Below are 26,599 nucleotides of genomic sequence, written 5' to 3'. Positions count from 1 at the left end.
GCCTTCCTCACTCCTGACTCCATTCCTTTGTCCCCTTATCTTCTGTGACTCCTCTGCAGAGCAGACATGGTCCCCCTGAGGCTGGAGAGGGGAAGCCAAGGGATTCAAGCCACAGCTCTGTGTCCTTCCGGAACTTCCAGCAAGAGTCAGGTGGCTCTGATTCCATGGGCCTGGTGGGTACCTCCTCAAGCCAAGACTGCAATGTCTTGGAGGAAAAGACCTCTGCATTTATGGTGGAGGAAAAGCCTCTGCTTGGGGCCTCTGAGGGGCCACCAGATCTGTGGACTCCAGATATGGACTCCAAGAACCCTACAGGGGGAGAAGATCCAGAAGAAGATGTCGAATACGAGGATGCAAATCCTGGCCTTTGGGGACCCCTGGTGCCTGAAATTACAGAGAAGGGAGGTGGGTCTGTGAGGCCTGAGGAGGCAGGAGAGGTGCCCGGGAAGTGGCAATGCCAGGATCCTCAAAGGTCATCTGGAATGGATTCTACTCCAATCAGAGTCCTGCGTGTGGACTCTGAGTCTTCAAGAGCCATGGAGAGCAGCAAGCTCTGCTCAGACACCAGCGAGACTGTCCTGGCACAAGAGAGGCCATCACAGCACATCCCCAGTCACGGAGTCGTAACACCCCACACAGCTGACCTTGTCCGCACCACAAAGTCCAGCCCCTACCTCCATACCCTCCCTGAAGCAGATGCAGGCTGCCATGAGTCAGTCACAACCCCAGTGTCCTCCGGTCTGGAGTCAGGTGCTTGGAATGCTGTGGCCGTGGGGGCCAACCGCAGAGGCGCAGCTTTCGAGCAAACTCTGTCTGACCCCATCACCATGACAGGCACCCAGGTGGCTCAGGTCCGTGATGTATCTGTTCAGACTTCTATAAGCAGATCCCCATCACAGCCCTGCTGTTTATCCCCCTGGAACAAACTCTGTGCTTGTGGGCGCAACGCCCTCACCAAGTCGGCCTCTCTGGACACAGATTTCCCCAGGGCCTGCACAGCAGGCTTCTGCCACTCTACACCTGTCCATTGCTGCCTCTGTGGCCCATACCATCCCTATGCCCCTGGGGACAGATGCTGCCTCAGCCCTGCACCAGCTGCCTGCTCATTGGGCCTACACCCACAGACAGGGCTCACAGAAGCCCCACTCATGGAGACCCCAAAAGTCCTTCAGGATACCACCAGGAGGGAGCTGCCATCCGTAAGTGTTCTTTCTGTAAGCCCACACCACCAGCACCATCATCTACATACCAATACCTCCACCATCCACAAGCTAACACTACCATCCACACCAGCTCCACCACCCACAGACCAACATCACCCCCCACAGACCAACGCCATCATCTACTCACCAACTCCTCTACCACCCACACACCAACATTATCTACTAACCAACATATCCACCATCTACAGGCCAACACTATGGCCCACCTGCCAATACTACCACCTACACCCACTCCCCCACCCATACTGCCAACACCTCCAACTTTGGCACAAAGCTCTGAGTGAAATTAATTGACTTAGTGATAGCAATTGATTTGGTGTTACTCTGATCATTGATTTGTTTTACTGATTTATTATTGCTCCAGTTTTAAATCTGGAGCTTTTCACAATAAACAGAGGGCATTGTCTACTTTTATTAGTCTTGTTTAAAAGTATTCATTGGGTTACTGAGAGGTGAGTGATCTCCACCTCCTTTAGCTTTTAATCAGCATTTAATGAGTCCATCTTGTTTCTCTCTTCAGTGTATCTAAATGGGAGAAGTAACCAAGGCCTTCAAAGCTGGCCATTGATTTTAAAAATGTATTCTGGTGAGATCTGGTTTCTATTCACGTGGAAATCATTTATTGTAATTATTGATGGTAAGGAGAAATAACAAACACATGTCAACAGACAGAATCTAGAAGTCCATCGCACCACATTGTGTTTGCGCTACATTAGTTAATTTTTGCAGAACATGGCCACATTTCATCAGACCATTGCTTTGACAGGCCTAGAGTATATGAACTTTTGGTGTCCCTGGCAACTTGTAGGAGTTGGTTCAAAGCACAATTTGACAACTTGGAACACAGGTGCAGCTAGATGGACTGCAGCTGCTAGAAGAAAGAGGGTAGACAGGGAAGAGTGAGAGTCAGCCCCAAGAAACCCAGGCACTGGGGCCCAGAGCCAGGTATAGTAACGGCATTGCTTAGATACAATGTCTGCCCATTGTGTCCAGAGAGTACTTGGAGTGTACGTACAGTCCCACATGTGTGGGACTATCAAGGATACAGCCCTGACTTCAAACCCCAGTCACATACACACGCATACACATACACAAATACACACTCACACACACATATATACCCACACACATACATACACATATACACCTGAGTCTTGATTGGAAATGTGCAATTATTCAAATCTGTAAGGCACTGCATACTCATTGAGCCATACTATATGGGGCTTTACTAGATGACAATGAATTTGTCTTTAGAGTCAAGGAAGCAGGAACACACATTGGAAGGCAACAATGAAAATATGCACACTATACATGTGAGTGTTTGTACTCACATTCAGGCTGTATGCACACACATGCATGGACATGCGCGTGTATGCACACACACAGCACAGCCAATGTAAAGAAGATATTGCAACACTCCATAAGGAAGCCATTTCCAGAAAGTTGAAGAAGAGGACAGGGTATGGCAGACAATAAGATCTATAGTGAGCCAGCATTTTCTAAAGCTGGAACCATATTCTAAGGGGAAAACAAGGCCTTGAGTTGAAGGTTGTATACTAGCTAGGGGAAGAAAAAACACTTTGAAAAACATAACTAGAAAATAGTACATAGACCAAATGAAAATTATAGGCAGTCAGGAATGTCACCTTTTAAATGCTAACAGGAATTCCAGGGGATGTTCAAACTAAAAGCAATTTCAGGTAAAAATTTTGAAAAGTACCTCCTCATTTTATCCAGGGCTTTGTAAATACTACAGAGAAGCATGCAGCCATTTCTGTGGTCTTGAAGGTTATCTAAAATAATAGTTTGTGATTGAATCTATATATATGAGGCCAAATGCCAGTGGCCAATGCCACCTATAATCCTAGCTACTCAGGAGCTAAGAACTATGATCTGAGGATCATAGTTTAATGCCAGCTCCAGGCAGGAAAATCCATGAGACTTTTGTCTCTAATTAACTACCAAAGAACTGGAAATGAAGCATGGCTCAAAGTGGTAGAGCACTAGCCTTGAACATAAAAGCTCAAGGAAAGTACCCAGGCCTTGAGTTCAAGCCCTAGGACAGCAAACAAATAAATAATCAAGAAGATAGATATATTCGATATAAATCAAGATTTTATTATAATTTTTCAATTGCAAATTATTGCTGGTGCCATTAAATTTATTTTAAAAATGAGTTCTTTAGAATAATTTATGAACTTAAAATACATTCTGGAAAGACAAATGTCTTTCCAGAAAAAGAAAAGATGCATCAGAAACAACATTTCTGATTATTTGAAGATGCTTCTATAACATTTATGACTTAAACCGCAGGAGAAGAAGGAAATATACAATTTCATAAAGTTCCTGTGAACCAATTCAAGAGTCAAAGCTCTCACTCTGTCAAAAGCTGAGGTTTGCTTTTCTAGATTAAAGTCAATGGACTTGCTTGCAGTGGATTTAACCCAGTCTGTATGTGAGGGGGGAAAAAATGTCCAAAACTGTTCTCTTCTATGTCCCATATCGGGCTTTATCTCTGAAACTGTTTAGCAGAAAATTTAGCTTCTCCAGAGCTGAACTCTATTGTTTATAAAGTTTCCAAATGGCCAGAAGATGGCAGCACTCTAGTTCTCTCAAGTCCAACTCTACCTGCCTGGGGTTTTCCAACCACAAAAGGTCACCCCAGAATATCTGATGGCAATCTAAGGGCCCTCTGCCTATTTGAGCTCACACGGTCCCTAGAGCTTGGAAGTTGATTTTGGCCCTCCCTAACCTTGGTGACCTTCTAGGAATCTGCTTGAACCAGGCTGGACAAGGTCAAGGCCTCTAGGTCAGTGGCGTGTTTCTGAGCAACAAGCTCAAAGCTAGGGTTCCACTCTCCCACAGGGGTTGAAAGGTGATCCCGGCTGTCCAGATAGCACAGGCTCTCAGATCCTTGAGGAGGACACATGAATTAGATGTCACCACCATCATAAGCTCCTCATAGTACCTGCTGAAGTCAGTGGTCAGCATCAGGGATTATAACATTCAGCAACTGCTGCCGGCAGGGCAGGAGGCCACCCCAGGGACGTGGCCACCCCAGAGACACAGCCACCACAGAGACACAGCCACCAAGGGACATGGCCACAATAGGGACACGGCCATCACTGGGCCAGTGCCTGTGCTGCTAGGAGTCATGCTTGAGCAGGTTAGGCTGTTTCTTGTGCAGAGGTTCCCCCAGATCCCTGGACCATCGGAACATGCTTATGCTAGGAAACCAAGGCACAGATCAGCTAAGAGAGAGTGTCAGGCCACCATGTGACCCACATTAGCAGTGACTGAAGCAGGAAGGGCAGCTCAGGAGAAGCCAGGATGTCTTATCTTTGCTTGTCCTCCTCCAGGTGGACTGGTTAACCAGGTGGAGACGATGGCAGATTTCACCCCCCCAGAGATTATGGCTAGGCAGGACTGGGGTTAATACAATTGTTCCAAGGGCAAACTCCATCTGAGCCAATACATTCAATGTTCTTGATTTACTTTGGTGTAAACACCATGAAAGGAGGCCCTGGCTTTCTCAGCCCTGTCCAAATCCTCACATCCTGTATCACCTCTGTCCTCCCTCTGGTCCACATCCTCACAACCCTGCATCACCTGTGTCCCCTTCCTGTCCACATCCTCACAGTCCTACATTGCCTAGGTCCTCCTTCTTGTCCATGTCCTCAAGTATCTGGACATGACTGTCATTAAGCGCCATCCAGACACCTTCCAGGTTCAGCCAAGAAATGCCTTGGGGTTGGGTGTCTCTGCCCACCCCTCACCTCCACTTGCCTTCACAGTCAGACTTCCATGGAAACAGGTGACCCTTTCGTTGGAATGCAGATGTCCTCCCCCTTCTCAGCTCTCTGCTTGTCCTTAGTGTACCCTGCACGGACTGGAAGCCATTACAACTGTATGCCAGAGTTTCCGGGAGTACCTAGAGGAAGTTGGACAGCACCTAGCAGGACAGCAGGCACTTTTGTCCAGGGACATGCTAGAAGAGGAAAGGTAATTATCTAAGGGAGCAATAAAACCAAGGAAGGGAGTTGGGGCAGTGTAGGCCTGGGGCACAGCCTGGGGCAGGGCTAATGAGAAATCTGCAAACTCTTGCTTTGCTTTCCTATCTTATGCTTGCTTTCTCCAGGGGAGGCTTGAGAGCGATTTGCCAGATGGGGCCTAGTTCAGGAGGTCAGAGGAGGGGTGATCCGGTGGGGAGAGGCAGTGTCCATCGCATGGATTTAATCTATGGGAACAGGGCTCATGCAAGGGAACATGTGCAAGTTATTAGAATCTGCATTATATTCACATGAGTTAAAAATATATATCCCAAGGCTTAACACAATGAGTCACACCTGCCATCCCAGATCTGTTACTTAGAAGGCAGAGAATGGAAGATCCTGGTTTGGGGCCAGACTAGGCAAAATGTTAGGAAGACTGACTCCATCTCAGGTACGAAGTTTTGTCACACATTTTCCTGGTAGCTAACATCCTGGCTACACGGGAGGCACAATTAGAACTGTGGTCCAGGCCAGCGTGGGAAAAAACAAAACAAAACAAAACAAAACCCACAAGAGTTTTATTTTCAAAATGACTCAAACACAAAGGAGTGTCTCAATCAGTAGAGCACCAATCAAACAAGTGCCAAACCTAGTACCATGGCAGAGGAGGCAAAAGTAGATGCATTATCCACATATACAGCCTGGGACTAGAAATAGAGTTGGAAGTCGAGTGCTAGGGTTTGTTTGCTTGTTTGTTTTTTCTCCTGAACTCAGGAGCGTCCCTGCCTCTGAGCTTCCTTTACTCAGGGCTGGCATTCTGCCACTTGAACCCCAGCTCCATTTCCAGCTTTTGAGTAGCTTATTGGAGATAACAGTCTCATAGACTTTCCTGCCTAGGCTGGCTTTGAACTATGATCCTCTGATCTCAGCCTCTTGAGTAGTTAGACCTACAGATGTGAGCCACAGATCTCCAGCTGTGCGTCCTAGTGTTCTTAATGGAGGGGGAATGTATTCTGCAGCTCTAGGATGAAGAGTTACACAACTTGGTAAATGTAGTGCAAATTATTGAATGATAGCTTAAAACAAGTAAATGAGATAGGAAAATTTTAGTATAATAGAGTAGTTCTAAAAATTAAAACAATACAAAGAAAAATAGGTAAGCTGGAGATGTATTTAAGTGGAAGAGCGCTTGCCTAGCTGATGTTTAATACCCTGAAAAAGGAAGGAAGGGAGGGAAGAAGGAAGGAAGGAAGGCAAGGAGGAAAGGAAAGAGTGAGGGAGGAAGGGAAAAGGGAGGGAAGGAAGGTAATGTACTATGCATGCAACTGAATCAAATGAAGGGGATGACATTTCCTCTGAGAAACATCAATGAGACAGGCCTGTACTGCCAGCAGCACAGTGCAGAGGTGCACCCCAGGCTGAGGCTCCTGTTTTCTGCTGTCTTCTTCAGGGAGGAGGTACAACACCTGCACGCCCTGCGGGAAGCACTGCGACAGCAGGTGGCAGAGCTGGAGTTTCAGCTTGGAGACCTCGCTGGGAAAATCAGAGAAGAGCTCCTACTGGTAGGGGCAGGGTGGGAATAAGAGTTAGACTTTGTCCAGCCCAGCCCAGGGAGCAGGGAGTGAGAAACCCATTGGTGCCCTCGTTTCCATCATTCTAGGGTCACATGCCCATGCCCAGGTGGTAGGTACAAAGCAAAGCCATTTGGTCTGTTCATACCTACACAGTTGCCTAGTGGTCACTCAAGGCTAGACAGCAGTTCCCCAGTACTCCCTCCCAGCCTGGAAATGAAAGAAGAGTTCCATCCACCATCTTTCCCCAAGCCTCGGGTGGCTTCAGGTGCAGATATGACACTGTCTTCTCACCTCTTTCTACTTTCCTCTCAGGAGCTGGACTGCCTCATAGGGGAGTCCCTTGGACTCCATACAAATCTACCACCATGTAACTGGACAGAAGACAGAAATGGCCAGAATCTGTATGCTCACCCCCACCCTGCTGTGGTCCCGGAGCCTGCCAGTCCTCCTTTCTCAGGGGAGACTCAGCTGCCTGCTGCCTGCACTCCACTGGTCCTGCGGAGTAGCACCATGCCATCTGCCCAATCACCTGCTCAGGTATGTCAGGTCCATCCCCTGCATCCCCTTGTTCTTCTAGAGAAAAGAGTACAGATACCTCTTCTAGATCATGGCAGGAAGGGGATGGGGAGGGGGAGAAGGATGGTCCTCAGGCCTTTGGGTACCACAGAAGAACCAAGAAAAGCTCTTGCAAGGAAATCTAATGTTACGAGGTGAGAAAACAAAGAAGCCACTTTTCGAGAGGTGGTTGAATCTCAGAGTCTTTATTAAAAGGCCAGCAACTGCATGATGGACTCCTGTCTCAAAGACCAGCAGCCAGCAAATACAATTAACACTGTTAGAAAACTGAGCCACAGGGGCTGGGAAGGTGGCTCAGTGGTAGAGCACTTGCCTTGCATGCATGAGGCCCTGGGTTCGATTCCTCAGCACCACATAAGCAAAAAGAAAAAAAGCCAGAAGTGGCACTGTGGCTCAAGTGGTAGAGCGCTAGCCTTGAGCTGAAGAGCTGAGGGACAGCGCCCACGCCCAGAGTTCAGACCCCACGACCGGACACCCCCCCCAAAAAAAAAGAAAACTGAGTCACAAAGTCCAGAGAAGAAAGAAAGAATAAAACCCAGACCAAATTGGGACATCATGGTGACCAGAGAAGAGCCAGGAGACAGGAAACAGGACACAAACACAGAGACATGTGTTCTGGTGTTGAGGTGCCTGAGCTGGTCCAGGCCTAAATAGAGTCAGATCAGGGGTCAAGGTCACAGGAAACTGATATCCCAGGCACTGGACTGACAGGTTTAGTAACCTATCATCCAAATCCCCAGCCCCACCTCCAGGGATTCAGGCATGCCTATCACTTGAGAGGCAGGGCCTTCACCTTACACCCACCATGAAGACAAGAAGCCAGACTCTACCATCCACCATGAGGCTAAGATGGCACAGCCAGATCCAATCTCTCTATTAACCAACACTTCATCAGCAATTCTTTTTTTCCCCTCTTGTACCCTATAATTAAAAGCAGTAGAACTCAGAATATTTGAATCTTCATTGACTATAGCATAATTAATCACATCATCTATCCCTGATGGTGTATACAAGGTATACGAAAGTGACCAAAATGGTACACAGTCTCTGATCTGCTAGAGTACTACAGTGTAATGGGAGAGACAGAATATAAACACACATGTGCATTTAACAGTGAGGCCCAGGAAAGGCTCTGGAGAACACGAACAGGTTTTTATGAACAAGAGCAGTGCAAGAGTCTGACTCAGACCCTTGGTCAGGAGGGCTTGGGGATGTGAAAACAAATGAGGGAAAAGGATCCCATGTCTGAGTTGCAGACTGTCGACAAGTCTAGAGTCAATCTACCATGGGAATGTCAATGAAGTACCTATTGTGTGCCAGGGATCCTGCTCATACTGGAGCTTTTGTGAGTCAGACAGACAGAAGGCCTCCTCATGGGGAGTTTGAAGAACCTCAGAAAAATAAGACAATTTCAATCCAGACATTGTGGGGAAGCAGCTGGTGTAGGGTAACCTCAGAGGGTAGGTGAAAGGGGGGCTTTGGTTGTGCAGCTTCTTGGGGAATGGTGAGGAGTGACAGCAAAGGAGATGGAAGGGCCCTGGCTGAACTACATTTCTGAGCAGTGGGCCTGGCCCACGTTAAGCCATGGCCAGGAGTCTAAGAGCCTAGAGTCTCCTCCTAAGTGTAATGTAAACCTTTTATAAGCTTTAGACAGGGCCGCCATCCATACAATACAGAACTCAGGGTCTGGAGCTCTTGTTTGGCTATTTTGCTCACAACTGGGGCTCTGCCACTTGGATGCCCCAAAAGTTATTTTGGGATCCAGAGAACCAGCAAGAAACCCCAGAATCACCACACTGCTCCCTCCCCTGAGCAGTCTTTCAAAATGTCTGCACACCCTGGGATGATGGTACAGCTCCCCCGACCAGATTCACACTGAAAGAGTAATTTGGCCTCTTCCATAATGGAGTCCCAGAGTCTTTCCCTGGGTTGATTTTGTTCTCTGCATATTCCATTTCTTTATTCAAAGCCGAAATCATAGAATGGGGGTGGGGGGGGGAGACTGGTTTAAGACAGAAGGCTTGGAACTGGAGTCACACATTTTCTTGGCTTTGTTATGCAGGGGCGAAGACTCAAGTTACAGAAGACAGAAGGTGAAACCTTGAAGGCTGCTCTGAAGCAGAGCACATGCACAGACCATGTAGATTTGTGTAAAGAAATGAATTTTTAACCCACAGAAAACATTCCCCATTAGATTTTGTGTATTTAACAAATTTCCCTTGCACATATATTTTTTTATTTTTGGCCTGCATACTTCGAGCTTATTTTCCCTTTAAGAGGAAATAATTTTTCTAAGGCGGAAAATAAGAGGCTTTCTAATGACATGAAAGTTTTGTCCCCTAAGGAGGAGTCCTTTGCTAAGGAAGCAATCTGTTCTGTGATGTCACCCAGTATAATTAAAGAGCATGTGTGAGAAGGATAAAAGTGTGTGTCAAGGGTAGAAGTCCTTTCTCTTGGAGATGAAGCTTCCGTGTTCTTGTGTGGAAGGATGGGTTTCACATCCAACTTCAAATTGTAATTTGAACAACAAATTATCACCATGATTTTGAGGTATAGTGATTATTCAAAAATATTCCAAATCGTCTTTCTTCTTTTTTTTTGGGGGGGGGGAGGGGAGTCCAGTCATGGGGCCTGAACTCTGGGCCTGGGCGCTGTCCCTCAGCTCTTCAGCTCAAGGCTAGCGCTCTACCACTTGAGCCACAGCGCCACTTCCGGCTTTTTTTCTTTTTGCTTATGTGGTGCTAAGGAATCGAACCCAGGGCCTCATGCATGCAAAGCAAGCACTCTACCACTGAGCTACCTTCCCAGCCCCCCAAATCGTCTTTCTTGAAAATTGTAGAGCATAAAATTTAGCTAATGGTTAGATAGAAAATTTCGGCTGGGCGCTGGTGGCTCACGCCTGTAATCCTAGCTACTCAGGAGGCTGAGATCTGAGAATCACGGTTCAAAGCCAGCCCGGGCAGGAAAGACTGTGAGACTCCTATTTCCAATAAACCATCAGAAAACTGGAAGTGGTGCTGTAGCTCACGTGGTAGAGCACTGGCCTTGAACTAAAGAGCTGAGGGACAGCGCCCAGGCCCAGAGTTCAAGCCCCACAACCAACAAAAAAAAAAAAGAAAGAAAATTTCTCTAATGCAAACTCAGCCTTTCTTACAGTCTAATTTTAAAACAGTAGCAGATCAGAAGGTTTGGAATGGGATGTTCCTTTCCTTAATCTATGCCAAGTTAAGAAAGAACTCATGCCATCAAGAATCATTCCTAATTGCAAGAACTAAACTAAAGAATTGTCCTTTCATTCTCAGGTACTCAGAGACTGCTGTGTCACCCATCACTATTCATGTCCTCGCACATTCCGTCCATCCCTTGTCTGATTCTATCACCAGGAATGTGTAGGGGGAAAGAAATGCACCATTACATGACCACTCTAACTGTGTGCCCCTTTCTTAATTCCCATTATATTTAACAATTGCTTATTTGCTCATGATGATAAATTATCATCACAAAGCATTTATTTTTATTTCTTAAAAGTTAAGCTGTTGGGAACTAATTCACAGGTATGAAGTTTATAAGAAATACAATAAGCCGGGTGCTAGTGGCTCATACCTGTAATCCTAGCTACTCAGGAGGCTGAGATCTGAGGATCGAGGTTCAAAGCCAGCCTGGGCAGGAAAGTCTGTGAGACTCTTATCTCCAATAAACCATTCAAAAAACAGAAATGGCACTATGGCTCAAGAGGTAGAGCATTTGCCTTGAGCTGAAGAGCACAGGGACAGTGCCCAGGCCCAGAGTTCAAACCCCACGACCAACAAAAAAAGAAAAAAAAAGAAATACAATAGTTATCTATTATTTTCTCTCCCTAGAGTTGTGTGTGTGGGGGGGGGTGTAGTGTATGTGTTTGTGTGTGACTCGTTCCTACTCTGGATCATCAGTATTCTTCCATTACATGAGGCATTTGTCAGGTGCATTGCTTTGCTAGCAATTTCTATGTTATAAAATGAAATTATTTCCTTCAATTTTGTATTACCCTCTGGCATATTCTCCTTGAACCTTGAAGGGCCTAAAGTTGCTCTATCTTGTGAGCTGGACCTTGCTTTAATAAATGCATAAATAGATAGATGATAGATACATAGATAGATAGTAGATAGTAGTAGATAATAGATAATACATAGATGATAGTAGTAGATAGATGATAGATACATAGGTAGATAGCTAGCAGATAAATGATAGATAGGATATAGATGATAGATAAATAGATACATCGTAGATAGATACATTGATATATACATAAACATATCAAAGATACATAGATACGTATAAGTTGTAGACATTATCTTAATCATTGTGTATCATGCTTTCTAATCCATATCTTTCTGTACAGTGAAAATTCTGAGCACATCAGAGATACATAGATACATACAAGTTGTAGACATTATCTTAATCATGGTGTATCATGCTTTCTAATCCCTATCTTTCTGTACAGTGAAAATTCTGAGCTAATAGTCTATAATTCTCTTCCCTCTTCATTCTGCTTTAGTCATCAACCTGGTGGCTTCTTTTCTATCTCTTTTTCTTTCCTGAAACAGTTCAGGAAAACTGACCAGTGATTTCTTAATAGAAACCAATATAATTGCTTCTCTCTTTCTTTGATCCACATATGGTAGTGTAGCATGGAGATGAGAAGTTTGGTGTAGAAAGTCTAATTTTATCTCCTAAAATCTGCTTAGCTTGGGTGGATTATCTAGTCTGTATAGCCATAGTTCATAAGAAAGATAAAAACCAATATCAAATGTGTGTGTGTGTGTGTGCGCGCGCGCGCGCACGTGTGCACACACACGCGTGCTGGACCTGGGGCTTGAACTCAGGGCCTGAGTGCCGTCCCTGAGCTTTTTTGTTCAAGGTTGTGTGTGTGCTGGTCCTGGGTCTTGAACTTGGGGGCCTGAATACTATCTGGAGCTTTTTGTTCAAGGCTAGCACTTTACCACTTGAACTATAGCTCCACTTGCTGCTTTTTGGTGGTTAATTTGAGATAAGCCAGTCTGTCCAGACTGGCTTCAAACCATCATCCTCAGATCTCAGCCTCCTGAGTAGCTAGGATTACAGACATGAGCCACCAGCACCCAGCCCAACATCAAACTTTGATTTAGGATAAAATGGCAGACAATTTTGGATAAATTAATTGTGTTTCTGAAGTGCTTAGCCTCAGACATGATAGAAAACTACTTGTTTCTGCTCACACATGTTGCATAACTAAACTAACTAAAACTAAGATAACTAAACTGTGGGAGTAGAAAAGAAGCAGAAACTTGTTTGTGTAGTTCTTTATCTTTCTTTTTTTTTTTCTCCCCAGTTGTCCTGCTACTTTCAGGGTCCTAGAATTGTTTCATATTTTTTATTCAGGACTTGTAGTGTTCATCGATATAAAAGATACAACTTCTAACCAGATTGAGATCTATCACTATATTTGATTTTAATACTCTTATTATGATAAAAAATGTTGCTATTACTCTTACATGGGCTAAATAAGCGGTGTGATTTACACTTAGCAAACCCTGAAATCATTATTGTCTCCATTTCAAAGATGAGGAAGCAGAGGCTTAAAGGGGCTAAGTGTTTTTTTTTCCCCACACAACTGGAAATCCAAGTGTGATCTCAGATTGGCCCCAAGTCATAGCCAGCCATTTTATGCAACCAGAGTTGCAAACATTTCCATTACATGTAAGGATCTCTCTTTCCTGGTCGACCTACACCTGTGTTTTTGTAGCTTTCAGCATTGATCAGGTCAGGTTGAAAGAGGTACTTACACACCACAGGTTGAGATCTAATATTGCTTTGTATTGGTTATGGGGCCTGTGTTTGTTTAAAGGAAGTGGAAACAGGTGTGTGGGCCTTGATTCAATTAGTTGATGGAGAGGTACACACTGATCCATGGCCATTTTCAAGGAGAGATGCTGGCTGTGGTAATTCATCACTTTTCTGTCAGAACAAAGTAGAACATAATAGGAAATGATGTTCGGTTTCATAGGTGTGGAGCGTAGGCGCCTACGCCGCGTTTTTCAGCAAGCAGAGGCAACTGTTTATGATGACAGCAGTGAAGATGCAGAGCTGCCTGCTTCAGGATCCCCCGTGGTACCTGAGACAGCTGGAGGGAGAGGTGTCCTACAAACTCTTGCCAGCACTGTGGGCCTCATCCAATACAGGTCCTCTCCAAGGAAACTTTCCCTCCTCCTTTCAAAGAGATTAATTGAGTCTCTCTAGATCTTAAGGGTAGCCCAGAGAAAGACCTAGAATGGGCATTTTCTTTTCTGTGCCATGAGACACTCAATCCACTTTTGCAGACCAAGCATTGATGCTCACGTTGGTGTATATAGTAATATGTAACTTATTCTTTCATTTATCTGCTGGCCATTCATGAGCCATTCTGGTCATTTGAAAACATAAATCAGGTACATTGATCTGAAACATTAAATAAGAGTTTTTGTTTAAAAGAATCTCCATAGACATTTAAATATATGTCCAGTCTCAATTCCTTACCAAGATTTTTTGTATGTTTTTTTTTAATTGTAAAAATGCTGCAGAGAGGGTTACAGTTACATGAGCAAGGTAATGAATACATTTCCTATTGAGCATTGTTGCCTCCTCCTTTGTTTTACCCCTACCATCCCTTTCCTCCTATCTCCCACCCCACCCCACCCCACCCACACCCCTGTGGAAGTTGTAAAGTTCATTTTCAACATAGTGCTTTGTACCTCTCATTGTTACAATGTGGCAACCTATATCCTTATTTAAGCCTTTTGTTTTTTCCCTTCCCCTCCCCAAATTAGAGAAGTGTATATATAAGTTGCAGAGCACAGACATCAAACACAGTGAAAATAGGGGTTATACTATGTGTGTGAGGGAACATACAAAGAAACTAAAAAATCACATGGTACATCATAAACACGTTAGAAACAATAGCAAGAAAGAAAAAAGATATTTGTGTCCCTATCTTGGGGTTCATTTCACTTAACATCATCTTATATGGTCATATGTACATAGCTTTTGGCCTTTTCTGCTTGTCCTACACATGTACTAGTTATTGCAAATAAGGGAAACCATGGGACCAATGTTTCTTTGGGCTTACTTTGCTTAATATAATTTTTTCCAAGTCTTTCCATTTCCTAACAAATGGGGCAATGTCATTCTTTCTGATGGAGGCATAGAATTCATGTGTGTATATATTTATACACACACACACACACACACACACACACACACACACACACACACACACACACACACATATATATCAGATTTTCTTGATCCATTCACCTACTGAGGGAGGGGCATCTGGGTTGGTTCCATATCTTAGCTACCTTACCAAGATCTTAGTAAACTACATTTTGATTAGGTTAAAAAAAAATTAGCAAATCGTGATAAGGTGGAGCTTGATACAGACAGACTATTGGAGAGCAAATTAATACAATTCATCATATTATTAGACTAAAGGAAAAACACTTCATTGGCTTAACAGTTTCAGAAGAAACATTTAGTGAACACTATATCTCGTGATGAAAATCTTTACCTAAGTAAGGTTTAAGTGCAACTTCCACCAAAGTGATAAAGGACAACTTTAAAAATCAAAAGCTAGATCCTTATATTTCACCCTGCACCAGAATCAACTCCAAATGGATCAAAGACCTCGGAGTCAAAGCAGACACTCTGAAAACATTACAGGATGGAATAGGAGAAACCCTAGGTCTCCTTGGCACAGGCCGAACTTTTCTTAATAGAGACCCAGAAACACAACAAATCAAAGAAAGGTTGGACAAATGGGATTGCATGGAGTTGCAGAGCTTCTGCAGGGCAAATGACATAGCTAGCAAGATCAATAGAAAGCCCACAGATTGGGAGAAGATCTTCACTAGCCATTCAACAGACAAGGGTCTCATATCTAAAATATACTTGGAGCTCAAAAAATTAAATCCCCCAATAACAAATCCTCAAAGACACAACTGCTCAATAAATAAGTGGACTAAAGACTTAAAGAGAAATTTCTCTGAAGAGGAAAGAAGGATGGCCAATAGACACATGAAGAAATGCTCAACCTCACTAGCCATAAAAGAAATGCACATCAAAACAACATTGAGATACCACCTCAGTCCAGTTAGAATGGCTAAAATCAAGAACTCTAAAAACAACAGATGCTGGAGGGGATGTGGACAGAGAGAATCTTACTGCATTGTTGGTGGGAGTATAAACTTGTTCAACCATTTTGGAAAGTAGAATGGAGGTTCCTCAAAAGACTCCACATAGAGCTCCCCTATAACCCAGCAATCCCACTTTTGGGCATTTACCCAAATGTTTACAAACAAGACCATACTAAAGCTACCAGCATGACTATGTTTATTGCAGCACCATTTACTATAACTAAGATATGGAACCAACCCAGATGCCCCTCAGTAGATGAATGGATCAAGAAAATGTGGTATATATACACAATGGAATTCTATGCCTCCCTCAGAAAGAATGACATTGCCCCATTTGTTAGGAAATGGAAAGACTTGGAAAAAATTATATTAAGTGAAGTAAACCAGGCCCAAAGAAACATAGGTCCCATGGTTTCCCCTTATTTTCAATATCTAGTATATGTCTGAGTCAAGCAGAAAAGGTCAGATAAGGTGATGTTAGGGAAATGAACCCTATGATATGTATTCAAATTTTTTTTCTTTCATGTGATTGTTTCTAACACATTTATAAGATTATGTCTTTGTTACTTTGTATGTCGCTCCCCCACAGTATAACCCATGCTTTCACTGTATTTGATGTTGTTATAATTTGTGGAGGGAAGGGGAAAAACAAATCCTTTAAATAGGGTACAGGTGGACCCATTGCAACAATGAGATGTACAAGTCGTTATGTCGAAAACGAACTTTACAACTTTGGTGCGGGGGTGGTGGGGGGAGCGGGGAGGATTGGGTGGGGGGGCAAGGTGAGGATGGGAAGGGAAGGGGAAACAAAGGAGGAGGCTACAATGCTTGATAAGAAATGTACTCATTATTTTGCCCATGTAATTGTAACCCCTCTGTACAGTATTTTCACAATAAAAAAAAATCAAAAGCTATTATCATTACTAAAGGTAAAAGACACAACAGTTCAGGGCTGGGAAGGTGGCTCAGTGGTAGAGTGCTTGCATTGCATGCCTGAGGCCCTGGGTTTGATTCCTCAGCACCACATAAACAGAAAAAAAAAGCCGGAAGTGGCGCTGAGGCTCAAGTGGTAGAGCGCTAGCCTTAAGCTGAAGAGCTGAGGGACAGCACCCAGGCCCAGAGTTCAGGCCCACAACCGGACCCAAAAAAAAAAAAAAGACACAACAGTTCAGCCCAAAGCAGGAATGTCCCATCTTAACACTTTCTGGAGATACTGACAGTGAAAAATAACAAGAAAAGTAAGTGAAAGACACCAAGCGCAAAGAGATACTATATTGCCTGGAAATCCAAAGATCTACAAAAGATCTGCTAAGCAATCATGTTATTAGCAAGACAGTGAGATACTGGGTACATACATAAAAATTATATTTCCACATGCTACCAATGAATTCAGAAAAAATAAAATAAACTCCAATAGAGATTATAGCAAACTTACAAATTCTTGTATGTAAGTCTAGGAAAATAGGCAAAGGGATTTTGTTTTGTTTTTACTAAAACCTAGAAGGTGGGTTTCATGTGTCAGCCATCTTTCTGCAGGTGTGACTTATACATGAGCTAAATCACTTGAAAGGAAGACAGGATTGATTTGGGTATGGTCTCAAAGGTCTCAGTCCATGGTGGTTTGGCCCTGCTGCTTTCGGGGTAGTATTCGTATCATCTCAAAAGCATGCGGCAAGGAAAGCTGTTCATCTCATGGCAGCTATAAAGCAAATAGAAGAAAGGGGCAGAGCATAGGCATTGCCTCTGAGGACATGCCAACAATAATCTCACTTCATCTCAACCCATAAAGACTGGCCTATAGGCTGGCAACCAAGCCTTTAACAAATGGTCTTTTGTTAAAGGGGACATTCAAGATCCAAACTATAGCAGCTTATTAAGCAACCCACAGAGATTTTAGCTTTATCTCAAATTTATTGAGAAGCCATTGAGGGCTTAAAACAGGACATTGACATGTCATGAGGTGTTTTAGGGAGAAATTCTGGCTAGCTTGTGGACATGAAAGGAGAGAGAGAGAGAGCGAGAGAGAGAGAGAGAGAGAAGGCGCCAAGAGCTTTTTGCCATAGTTTAAACAATACTCAGGAATATGGATTCCATTGCTTTCTCCTCTTTTTTTCTTCCTTTTTCTCTTCCCTTCCCTTTCCTTCCTTTCCCTTTTTCTCTTCTTTTCTTTTTTTTCCTTTCCCATCACTTCTTTTGTTCAAAAACTAAAGACAAGGTTACTTGATGCTTAGCAGGATATTTCTTGTGAATTGTTATACAAAAAACCTCTTAGCCCAAATATGTGAACTGGTCTTAATGTTCAGTGGTCACAAAAGAATAGTCTATTGAATGCAAAGTTGATGTTACTCTTACACAATTAGTGCTCATGGAGGGAGTTTAAACCCACTTCTTCCTCCAAAACCTAAGTGAGATGAAATGTGGGGCACCCCTTCTGTCTAGGACAACCCTTTCCCCCATGACTGGCTGGCTGGGAGCAGCTCAGTGCCATAGCCACCTTGCCAACTCCAGCCTTTAGTGTATCTTCAGAAGGAGCACAATGGAGCATCTCCAGGGAAACAATGCATCAGGCTCCTGATTTGGCCTCAGGGTTGTACAGACGAAAGTGGGTGGCACAGAATAGTCAGGCTTTGTTAGGTCATTACTCACGTAATGAGATTGGAGCGCTGCTATTCACCATGATTTTTAGTGGGCAATTTCACCGCGTCTGAATTACTGCCTACAGACACTTGAATGATCAAATAGCATTCAAAAGAAAAAGAAGACAGAACACCACTTACTTTCTCAGGCCCCTGGTCTTTTCTATTTTCACTTTATGATGGAGATGTGTACAAAAGGTGACTGTGCTCAGCCTGGAGATGTTCATGTGTGGCACCTGCAAACTGCTCCCCCCCCCCCCACACACACACAGTCACCACCAAGCCTGTCACAGTCCTCAGGGAGCTCTCCACAGGACCCAGACATTTCTAGTCAGGGGCCCATCAACCTTGACAGTAGGAGTGATCTGACACCTTGTCTTGAAGCCAGCCCTAAACCCTCAGTACCGCAGGTCCACTTCACTTATCAAATCAAGCCAGGCTTACCGGCTAGTTACAGATCTGTTCATCAATTCTAGATATTCTGTGTTTGCAATTTCTTCCAGGTTCTCACCTATGCTGTACATCTTCCTATGGACTCTGTGGTGTCCCTAATCCCTCTGACAGCTTAGAAGTTAAGAGAGGTCTGAGTATGCTTTAAAATATATTCACAGGTAACTTTAGAGTTAACTGCAAGCCCAAGTCCTGACTCCATCATGACTCTTGGGCCGAATGCTGTGCCTCAGCACAGAGCCAAGAACTGACCCAGAAGACCTTAGCTTGAACCTCTGGAACTCATGAAGGACCATAGAACATTTACTTGGTTTCCAAGTCTTTCCCTTAGCCCTACTACCTTGGATGCAGTCTCTATAGGAGCACTACAACTCAGACAAGGTGCCCTGAGTCCTAAGGACAATGCTCTACCCTGTCCCTGCCTGTCCCATGTGACTACACCTCCATACTCAATACCTGATTGACACCTGGCTGGAACAGAGGGGAATAGTCTAGGAAGTAGTGGTTAACCAGGCTGAGAGGATGTAGTTGGTTCAGGCAAGCCCTGACTTTGGCCGTGATATTCAAAACCATCCTTAAAGGTAATACTTGCCTTTTCCAGGATGGCTGATGAAATGTGAAAAAAGGCTTTCTGAACCACTGACCAAGATGAGGGACGACCCACTTAGCACCAATCATCCTACCTAACCTAAGTGAGTATGAGGCTAGTGAAACAATGTGCTTCTTTCCTAGCTCCAGCTCAGAGGCAGCCCCTCTCACCACACCTCTGGATCAGCATGCACCCCTGGGTCCCTCCTAGGTGGGCATTCTGGAACAGTCACTGCCCAGCCAGGGGACACTAGACAGCTAGGAGAAGCCAGCTGAATTCTGCACGCCAACTTGCCAGAAACAGAGGGGCTGACTTTCTCGCTGGCAAAAGGAAGAAAATTTCCTTTATGAAAATAGGAATACAAGGCATGTGATTTTCTTGAAATCAAGTGCAGAAGTTACAGTTGCTATTTTAAATACATGCTGGGTTTGAAATTTGCTTTCACATATTCCTAAGTTGGGTGTCATTTTTCATACACTTTAAGCCAAAGAGGTAAAGTCCTAAAACCAAGAAAGTAAGAAAGGAAGGAAGGAAGGAAGGAAAAAAAGAAAGGAAAGAAAGAAAGAAAGAAAGAAAGAAAGAAAGAAAGAAAGAAAGAAAGAAAGAAAGAAAGAAAGAAAGAAAGAAAGAAAGAAAGAAAGAAAGAAAGAAAACAAATCCTTTTTCCGCATTATAAAAACTGTCATCAACACTTTTCCAGAAGCTCACAGCAAGCTAAAGAACTGGCTTATTAATATTGCGTGGCACAATTCAAATATGATAACCCTGAATATCTAAATACTTCTCTCTCTGAGTAACAGAAGCTTTAAACTCTATTGCATGCACCTTAAACTTCGATGTGACCTCTGGGAAAATAGACATACTCACTCGCTCAGTGTTCTGTGGCTCTGCCTGTGCTCTGCCTGCTGCTGCCACCATCTTGTGGCTGATACCTTTCCATGTAGATTCTTCCAACAGGGGTAGGAATGGGGGTGAGAGATCAGAATCCAGGTAGTTCTCATGTGTGGAAAGAAGCAAGCTAGGGAAGAGGGCAGCCCTGTTCATTCTCCTGTGCTCTGAGCAGTAAACAGTGACCCAAGCAAAGCTAGCTGCCTCTTAGTGATGGCAGGCTGTACAAGAGAAAGTATTTACAGCATGGTATTGTCTTTAAGATTCTTATTAATTGAAAATCAGAGGAACTAGGATAAATTGCTATCCAAGCAAAGCTATGGAGTCACAACTGAGGAAAAGCCACACATGGCTTCTTCACTGTTCTACTGAGTGTCATCACCATTTTTTTTTAATGTAAACCAGATGTCCAGATTGGAGAACATGTGACTGAAAAGAAAATCAAGTGGATTTTAAAGAGCAAGCAAAGAAAGGGCCAGATCCATTTTATTAATGCAGAAGAGGAGGAGAGTCTGAAGCAGGAGGATGGACCAGGAAAAAGGCAGCTGGACGTGCACACTTACTAAAGGGAAACCTGGAATCCTCAGAAGATTTGCTCTTGAATAAATACTATGTGGCACTGGCCAGTGACATGAAAGCCTTTTGATGGCATTGGTCCCCAAAGAAATGCAAATTAAGCCCTCAGTGAGATGTCACTTCCTGTTAATCCAAATGGCCACAACAGGTAAAAGAGCAAATATTGAGTGCATGCAAAAGGACTGGGTCATGCGTGCATTGTTGGTCTGTGTCAAAGTACAGCCAATCTGGAAAACAACTTGGCAATTTCTGATTAAACATGCGAGTACCATGCAAGTGAACGTGTGTACTATTGCAAATGTATCCCAGAATAATGAAACCTTACATGCACACAAATACATGTGCACACATGCTACTAGCACAATCATTTGCAATAGAAGAAGCTTGAATCAGCCTGGTTAGGCTGACTGTGGCATATTTATCACATGGAATATCTCCCAGTCACAAAGAATGAACTAGCAATACAACAATCTCAATAACTCATCAGAGAACTAAGCCGATACGAATGATTATGTACTATCTAGTTTCATTTATGTATCATTCTTGAAGTGACAAAATTTTAGCACTAGAGAGCCAAATCGTGATTGCCAGCCATTATTGTGGAGGATGGCAAGGTAGGAGGGGGGGACCAAAGCTGTAAAATAACAGTAAGAGGGATTTCTGTGTTGTTGGAAATTAAGTATTCTGTCTGTAGCCATGGTAAATGCACTCAAATGAAACAACTGTATAGAACTTACATACACAAACACAGAGACACACCCACATACCCACACCACACACAACTGGAAAATCTGATTGTTTTAGGCCAATATCAATGTCCTGATTAAGATATTGTGGTAGTCACCAATTATTTCAGAAAATATCACCATTGAGGAAAACTAAGTAGAATATGCAAGAGCACTATCTTCCTGTATATTGTGAATATATATGTGAATCTATAATTATCTCTGAAGTGCCTGAAGTAAAGAAATCTGAAAGAATGAATATGTTCCATATTCCTTCTGATGAAATGAATAGATACGATCAGATTTTCTCGTAAATTAACTCAAACACTCCCCTATTAGGAAGAGCTCAAATGTGTTCAGAGCTACCCACCACAGAGACATTGGTGCTGATTTACAGAAATGATTGACCTAAGACAGTGAATTCCTTCTCTGAGAAGCTGATGAAGACAATGAAAGAGATGAGCAAGATTTCTTAGGTAAGTCCAGCCCACTAATACTTAATATTTTCTCTGTGTCTGTATTTCTCTGTCTCTTTCCGTCTCTCTCTGTGAATCCCACAAAGTATTTCCTAGATTGAGTGTGAAAGGAAATTCTTGCACGTGGATGTTATAAGTAGAAATTGCCTGGAATAAGTCATCTGGGGATGTTCATTGCTGTCATCACACTTATTCATAAGTATAGAATCTGCGGTTTAAATGAAAGCGTATTCTTTCCAAGCTCCTTACCATTAGGTATCCTGACGGGGAATGAAGGTGGATGCTGATCTGGCTATACATCAGAGGACTTGTGGCTCTACAAATCATGTCATGGACACAGTGGTTCCCTGCACTTACAAGTGAGTGCTGCAGGCCAAGGGCCATGACTTCAGCCCTGCATACACAGCCCTGCTGTTTACAGCTCTCTGAGGTATAGACTTACATGACCATCTGCCAACTCAGGGGCTGTTTACATTTGGCTTAAAAGGCAGAGGGATCCGATCAATTAAAGTATGTAGAAAGCCCTGGAAACACCACCAACAGCCACATCCGGAACCTGGGAGAGGCGCCTGTGTCTGCCCAAAGAGGAATGAAATTCATACTCTCCAAAAACTTCTTGCCTGTGGAAAACTAGATGACCCAATTGTTTGTTTAAAACCACAGCTCCTCTAAAAAGCCTCAGCGATACCTCCGTCATATAAAATTGGAAATTAATTTATTTACACGTTTGAATTCATACAGATTTGCAGCCTTTGCTTTACGCAAGCTGCAAATTAAGACACCCCCCCCCCATTTGCCAATCAAGTTTCTGATAAAAGGATAGTATCAGAATATCTAAAGCATTTTGAAAATTCAACAATAAAAAATTCAATCCAATTAGAAAGGGATAGGGGTGAGGGAAAGGCCTTCTTTGCCAGGTACTGTTCCAGATGTTCTTCGGTGAGCAGAGTGGCTAAGAGCATGGACGTAGCACCCAGGTGTTGGATGCAGACCTCCACTTTGCTGTGTGAGAGTTGAGCAGGTGACATAGTTACTCTGGGCCCCAGTTTCTGTGGTCTGGTGGGTCTGGTGAGCAATGCCTTCATCACAGGGTTGTTTTGAGGTTTAAATGAGTCAATACATGCAGTGTTTGGAAGGACGTCTGGAATGCAGGACTGTTAATATCATATTAGCTGCTACTACTGGTCTTCCCTACTCCTGATAATATTCAGAGACAATGAGGGAGCTTTGTAGATGCTCTAAATTTAAATGCAAATCTAAGGCAAGTCACTCTGTGCCTCAGTTTCCATGTCTGCACTGTTTCTAGATTGCTACTGGCAGTCAAAGATGTAGTGCTTTGTGTTTCTCTGGGATGCACACTCCAGACTCCAAGCAGGACTCCATGTGCTGTTCTGTACTGTGCGGAGAGTGCTCTGGCCCATACTACCTCCCTCTCCATCCCCCTTGCCCTGGTGCCTGAGAAGCAGAGCATCTCCATGGCAACAGCAGCAGCTGGTCCCTAGATAAGAGGAGCTGGAGCCTGGCTGCAGCAGCCACTGTAAGAGGAGCCCAGCAGTCCAGGCCCAGCTTGGTGAGCGCTCTCCCAGTCATCTGCAGCCCTCAGCTCAGCGCCTGTGTGGATTGGTGAGCGCTTTGTATTTTTATCCTGGGAACTTTTGTGGTGGGAAAAGCAAGTTTCAGTAAGTTACTGCTTCCTTGTAGATACTGGGTCAGACAAGGTGGCAGGTGGTGTTGGGGTTTATGCTAGGTAGAGGCTAGGTGGGGCAGGAAAGTCACCACCTACCCACAACTTTTCTAGATGAGGTGTGGCATTCCATCAATCTCATTGCTCAGTGAGGTGTCCACCTGTTCAAAAAGCATGGCGGTCTGTCCCACCTCATTCCAAGGGTATCTGCCTGCCAGCCACCATCCCTCTGCTCTGCTTCAAGTCACCAGCACTCTTTGGAGGATGCTGCAAATATAGTTTTTCTAAGTGAACAAAGGTGATTTTAACATGTGGTGCTTTGGGACCTGAATTCAATTCCACAGTAGATCATAGCCAGGGGAATTATTAACAGGATACTACATTGTACTGTGTGCTTTTAAAGTTTTTTCCTTGGCCAAGGAAAGCTAGATCTGATTGCTTTGGGACTATTCTTTAGAATATGGTGCAGCTAAAATAAGTGTCACTCATTCCTGAGAATCAGCTGTAACTATCTTCCCAAGTCAGGAAATGGGTCGTTGGTGTCCTATTATTGTTTCTACTGTTATCAGCTCCACAGAAGGCTGGGGGAGGGGGAGGGGAGTATTGTGACAATGAGTTTGGGTGACATTAGGCCCAGGGGTTCCAGTCATGGGGAAGGGGACTGAGAGAGCAAAGCAGACATCGGCATCTATGGAGCTGGGTCCTGGCCAGTACCATGAAGACTTTGTGTTGCCAGTGCTCTCAGCAGCCCTAAAAAACAGTCACAGGACCCCTTTTGCAGATGTGAGAATTAGGGAAGGAGCACAGAGCTCTTCCACGTGTGCTCAGCTAGAGAGGGGGATAAGAGACAGTATGCTTGAAGCACCAGAGGCTGGTGTCAGGGAAGGGGTGGCCTGCCATGAGTCACATTCTCAGAAATGAAAATGTATAATTCTCAAATTCTCTTACCCAGTGGTATGAGAAACTACTACACCTGGACCAGCTTCAGACCTCAAACTGAACTACAGAGATCCTTAATACTCTGTTCATTTGATGCAGTACCTAGCCTGGGCTAGTGGAGGCTGGATGTAGCAAAATGGACTAAGGTTTGCTAAGGGCATGCCTGCCATTCTGCACCTGACTGGGGCTCCTACTAGGCAGGTGACCAGCTCCTGGATCCTCTCAGTTCCTATAGTCTGAAGGTGTAACCTTTGTCATTAGCAAGGGTGGGTGGGGCCGTGGTTTATAGATCTCTCTCAGTGGTGCTTGCATTTTCAAGTGTCCCTTGTGAAAAGGGATCAGGAAGAAAGCTACTAGAGTTTAGCCTCTGGGTCCTGACAGCCTTCATCTTTGCGCCTCTCCGCCTCTCATTCCAGGAACATGTCCTCCCCATGCCCCCTCCAACAACAGCCACCAGAAAGGCAGTTCAGATACACAACTCATTATTCTCTAATCACAAATTCCAAACAACTGAAAAAAAATGGGTTGTGGCTGTGAAGTCCACCAGAAAGTCATTCAGTAGCAAAGCTGGAATCCAGACCTGGAAGGAACTAGGTCCTAATGTGGCTGTCCTTGAGCTGTGGCCACTGGGGCTCTCTGAGAAGCCTGTCCTGATTTCCATAGAGCATCTGGCTTACCGTTCACAAGGAAGGGTGGACAGCAACCACAAGGGAGTCCAAGTCCCATGATGAACCAGCATGACTCCAGCATGCTGAGGCCTCAAGTCCTTGCACAAGAGAGTGTATGGATCACACACATACACACACACACACACACACACACACACACGAGAGAGAGAGAGAGAGAGAGAGAGAGAGAGAGAGAGGAGACCCTGTCAACCAGCACCTCTGAAGGTCTTGGGTTGGAATCTGAAGCCCTGGAGGACAACTATTCAGCTGTGAAGGAACTGGTCTCAGACAGCCCCTGGATTACAGGGAGCTGCTAAGGGCCATGACTAAACCTTCCCTGGGCATCAAGACAAGACCAGAGTCCCTTCAGGACATCTTGGGTGGGGGCTGGACTAGAGAAGAATGTATGGAGAGCTAGAAACAGAAAGCAGAATCATCTCATTTCTTGGTTTAAAAATTAGATGAGTTCATGTCATGTTTACTCTTAAAAAGCATCAATTCCACCTGGCTCAGTGGCTCACATCTATAATCCCAGCTACTCAGGAGGCTGAGATCGGAGGCTCATGGTTTGAATCCAGCCCGGGCAGGAAAGTTTTATCCCTTATCTCTTATCTTCAACTAACCAGCAAAAGGGTGAAAGTGGATCTGTGGCTCAAGTAAGTGGTAGAGTGCTAGCCTTAAAATGCTAAGGAACAGTGCCCATTCCCTGAGTTCAAGTTCCAGGGCCAGCACACACACACAAAAAAAAAAGAGAGAAAGAGAGAGAAAGAAAAAGCACCCTTTCCTCCAGCATGCCAACGGTAAGGGAGGCAGGAGGCAGGTTCCTCTGGGACCAGTGCACATGGGCAGGTACCGGCAAGGATTCTTATTCTGGAAGCAGGACCAGACCCATACCCTCTGCTAGCAAGGATTCCTAAAGCAATACCAGACCAGCATCACCTGCCCTCCACTACTTTGCCTTTTATTTGTTAGAAGGGTTTCTGACTGGAAGGTCATAGTGATGTCATACAAGACAAAACATAAACATAGGTCGTTGTTGTGATGAAAAACTCCAGGAGTGGGCATTGTCTCTCGGCCACTGATAAACAGTTTTCTGAGTTCCCCACCACCCTCTTCTCCTCACACTGATTCAGAAGGGTTGTTTCCTCTGTGGATGATAGGAGCTGTTCTGGGAAGAAGCAAATGTCACTTCTGTGATGAATCACTAGTTGCTGTAACTTGTTCAGAGGCCTCTGAAACACACATGGAGCCAGTCCTCGAACAATTCACCAGCTGGGGCAGGCTCCTTTTTCTGCTTTACTTAAATGAGGCTGACCCGCCCAGGCTCAGCAGCTGAATGAAATAAAAAGACTACAACGTTTCCTAGAATATTCCAGTTATACCTGGTCTCCACTAGCCAGACACCTAGCCAGACATA

General features: G+C 44.3%; 1 protein-coding gene across 1 annotated transcript in view; it reads left to right on the top strand.

Moving 5' to 3' along the window:
* Itprid1 (ITPR interacting domain containing 1) overlaps positions 1–20,680 on the top strand; it is a 70,675-nt gene extending 49,995 nt beyond the window's left edge. Inside the window, exons 11-17 of the mRNA XM_042695044.1 lie at positions 60–1,199; positions 5,098–5,225; positions 6,666–6,777; positions 7,102–7,326; positions 9,428–9,515; positions 13,388–13,516; positions 20,520–20,680. Coding sequence (XP_042550978.1) covers positions 60–1,199; positions 5,098–5,225; positions 6,666–6,777; positions 7,102–7,326; positions 9,428–9,515; positions 13,388–13,516; positions 20,520–20,680 — 1,983 coding nt within the window. The remainder of the gene's footprint in view (positions 1–59; positions 1,200–5,097; positions 5,226–6,665; positions 6,778–7,101; positions 7,327–9,427; positions 9,516–13,387; positions 13,517–20,519) is intronic.
* The last annotated feature ends 5,919 nt before the right edge of the window (positions 20,681–26,599 follow it).

The sequence above is a fragment of the Dipodomys spectabilis genome, unplaced genomic scaffold (assembly GCF_019054845.1).
Source record: "Dipodomys spectabilis isolate Male_0828 unplaced genomic scaffold, ASM1905484v1 ptg000178l, whole genome shotgun sequence".
NCBI lineage: Eukaryota > Metazoa > Chordata > Mammalia > Rodentia > Heteromyidae > Dipodomys > Dipodomys spectabilis.
The sequence above is the reverse complement of the archived record's forward strand: the minus strand, read 5'-3'. Positions and strand labels throughout refer to the sequence as shown.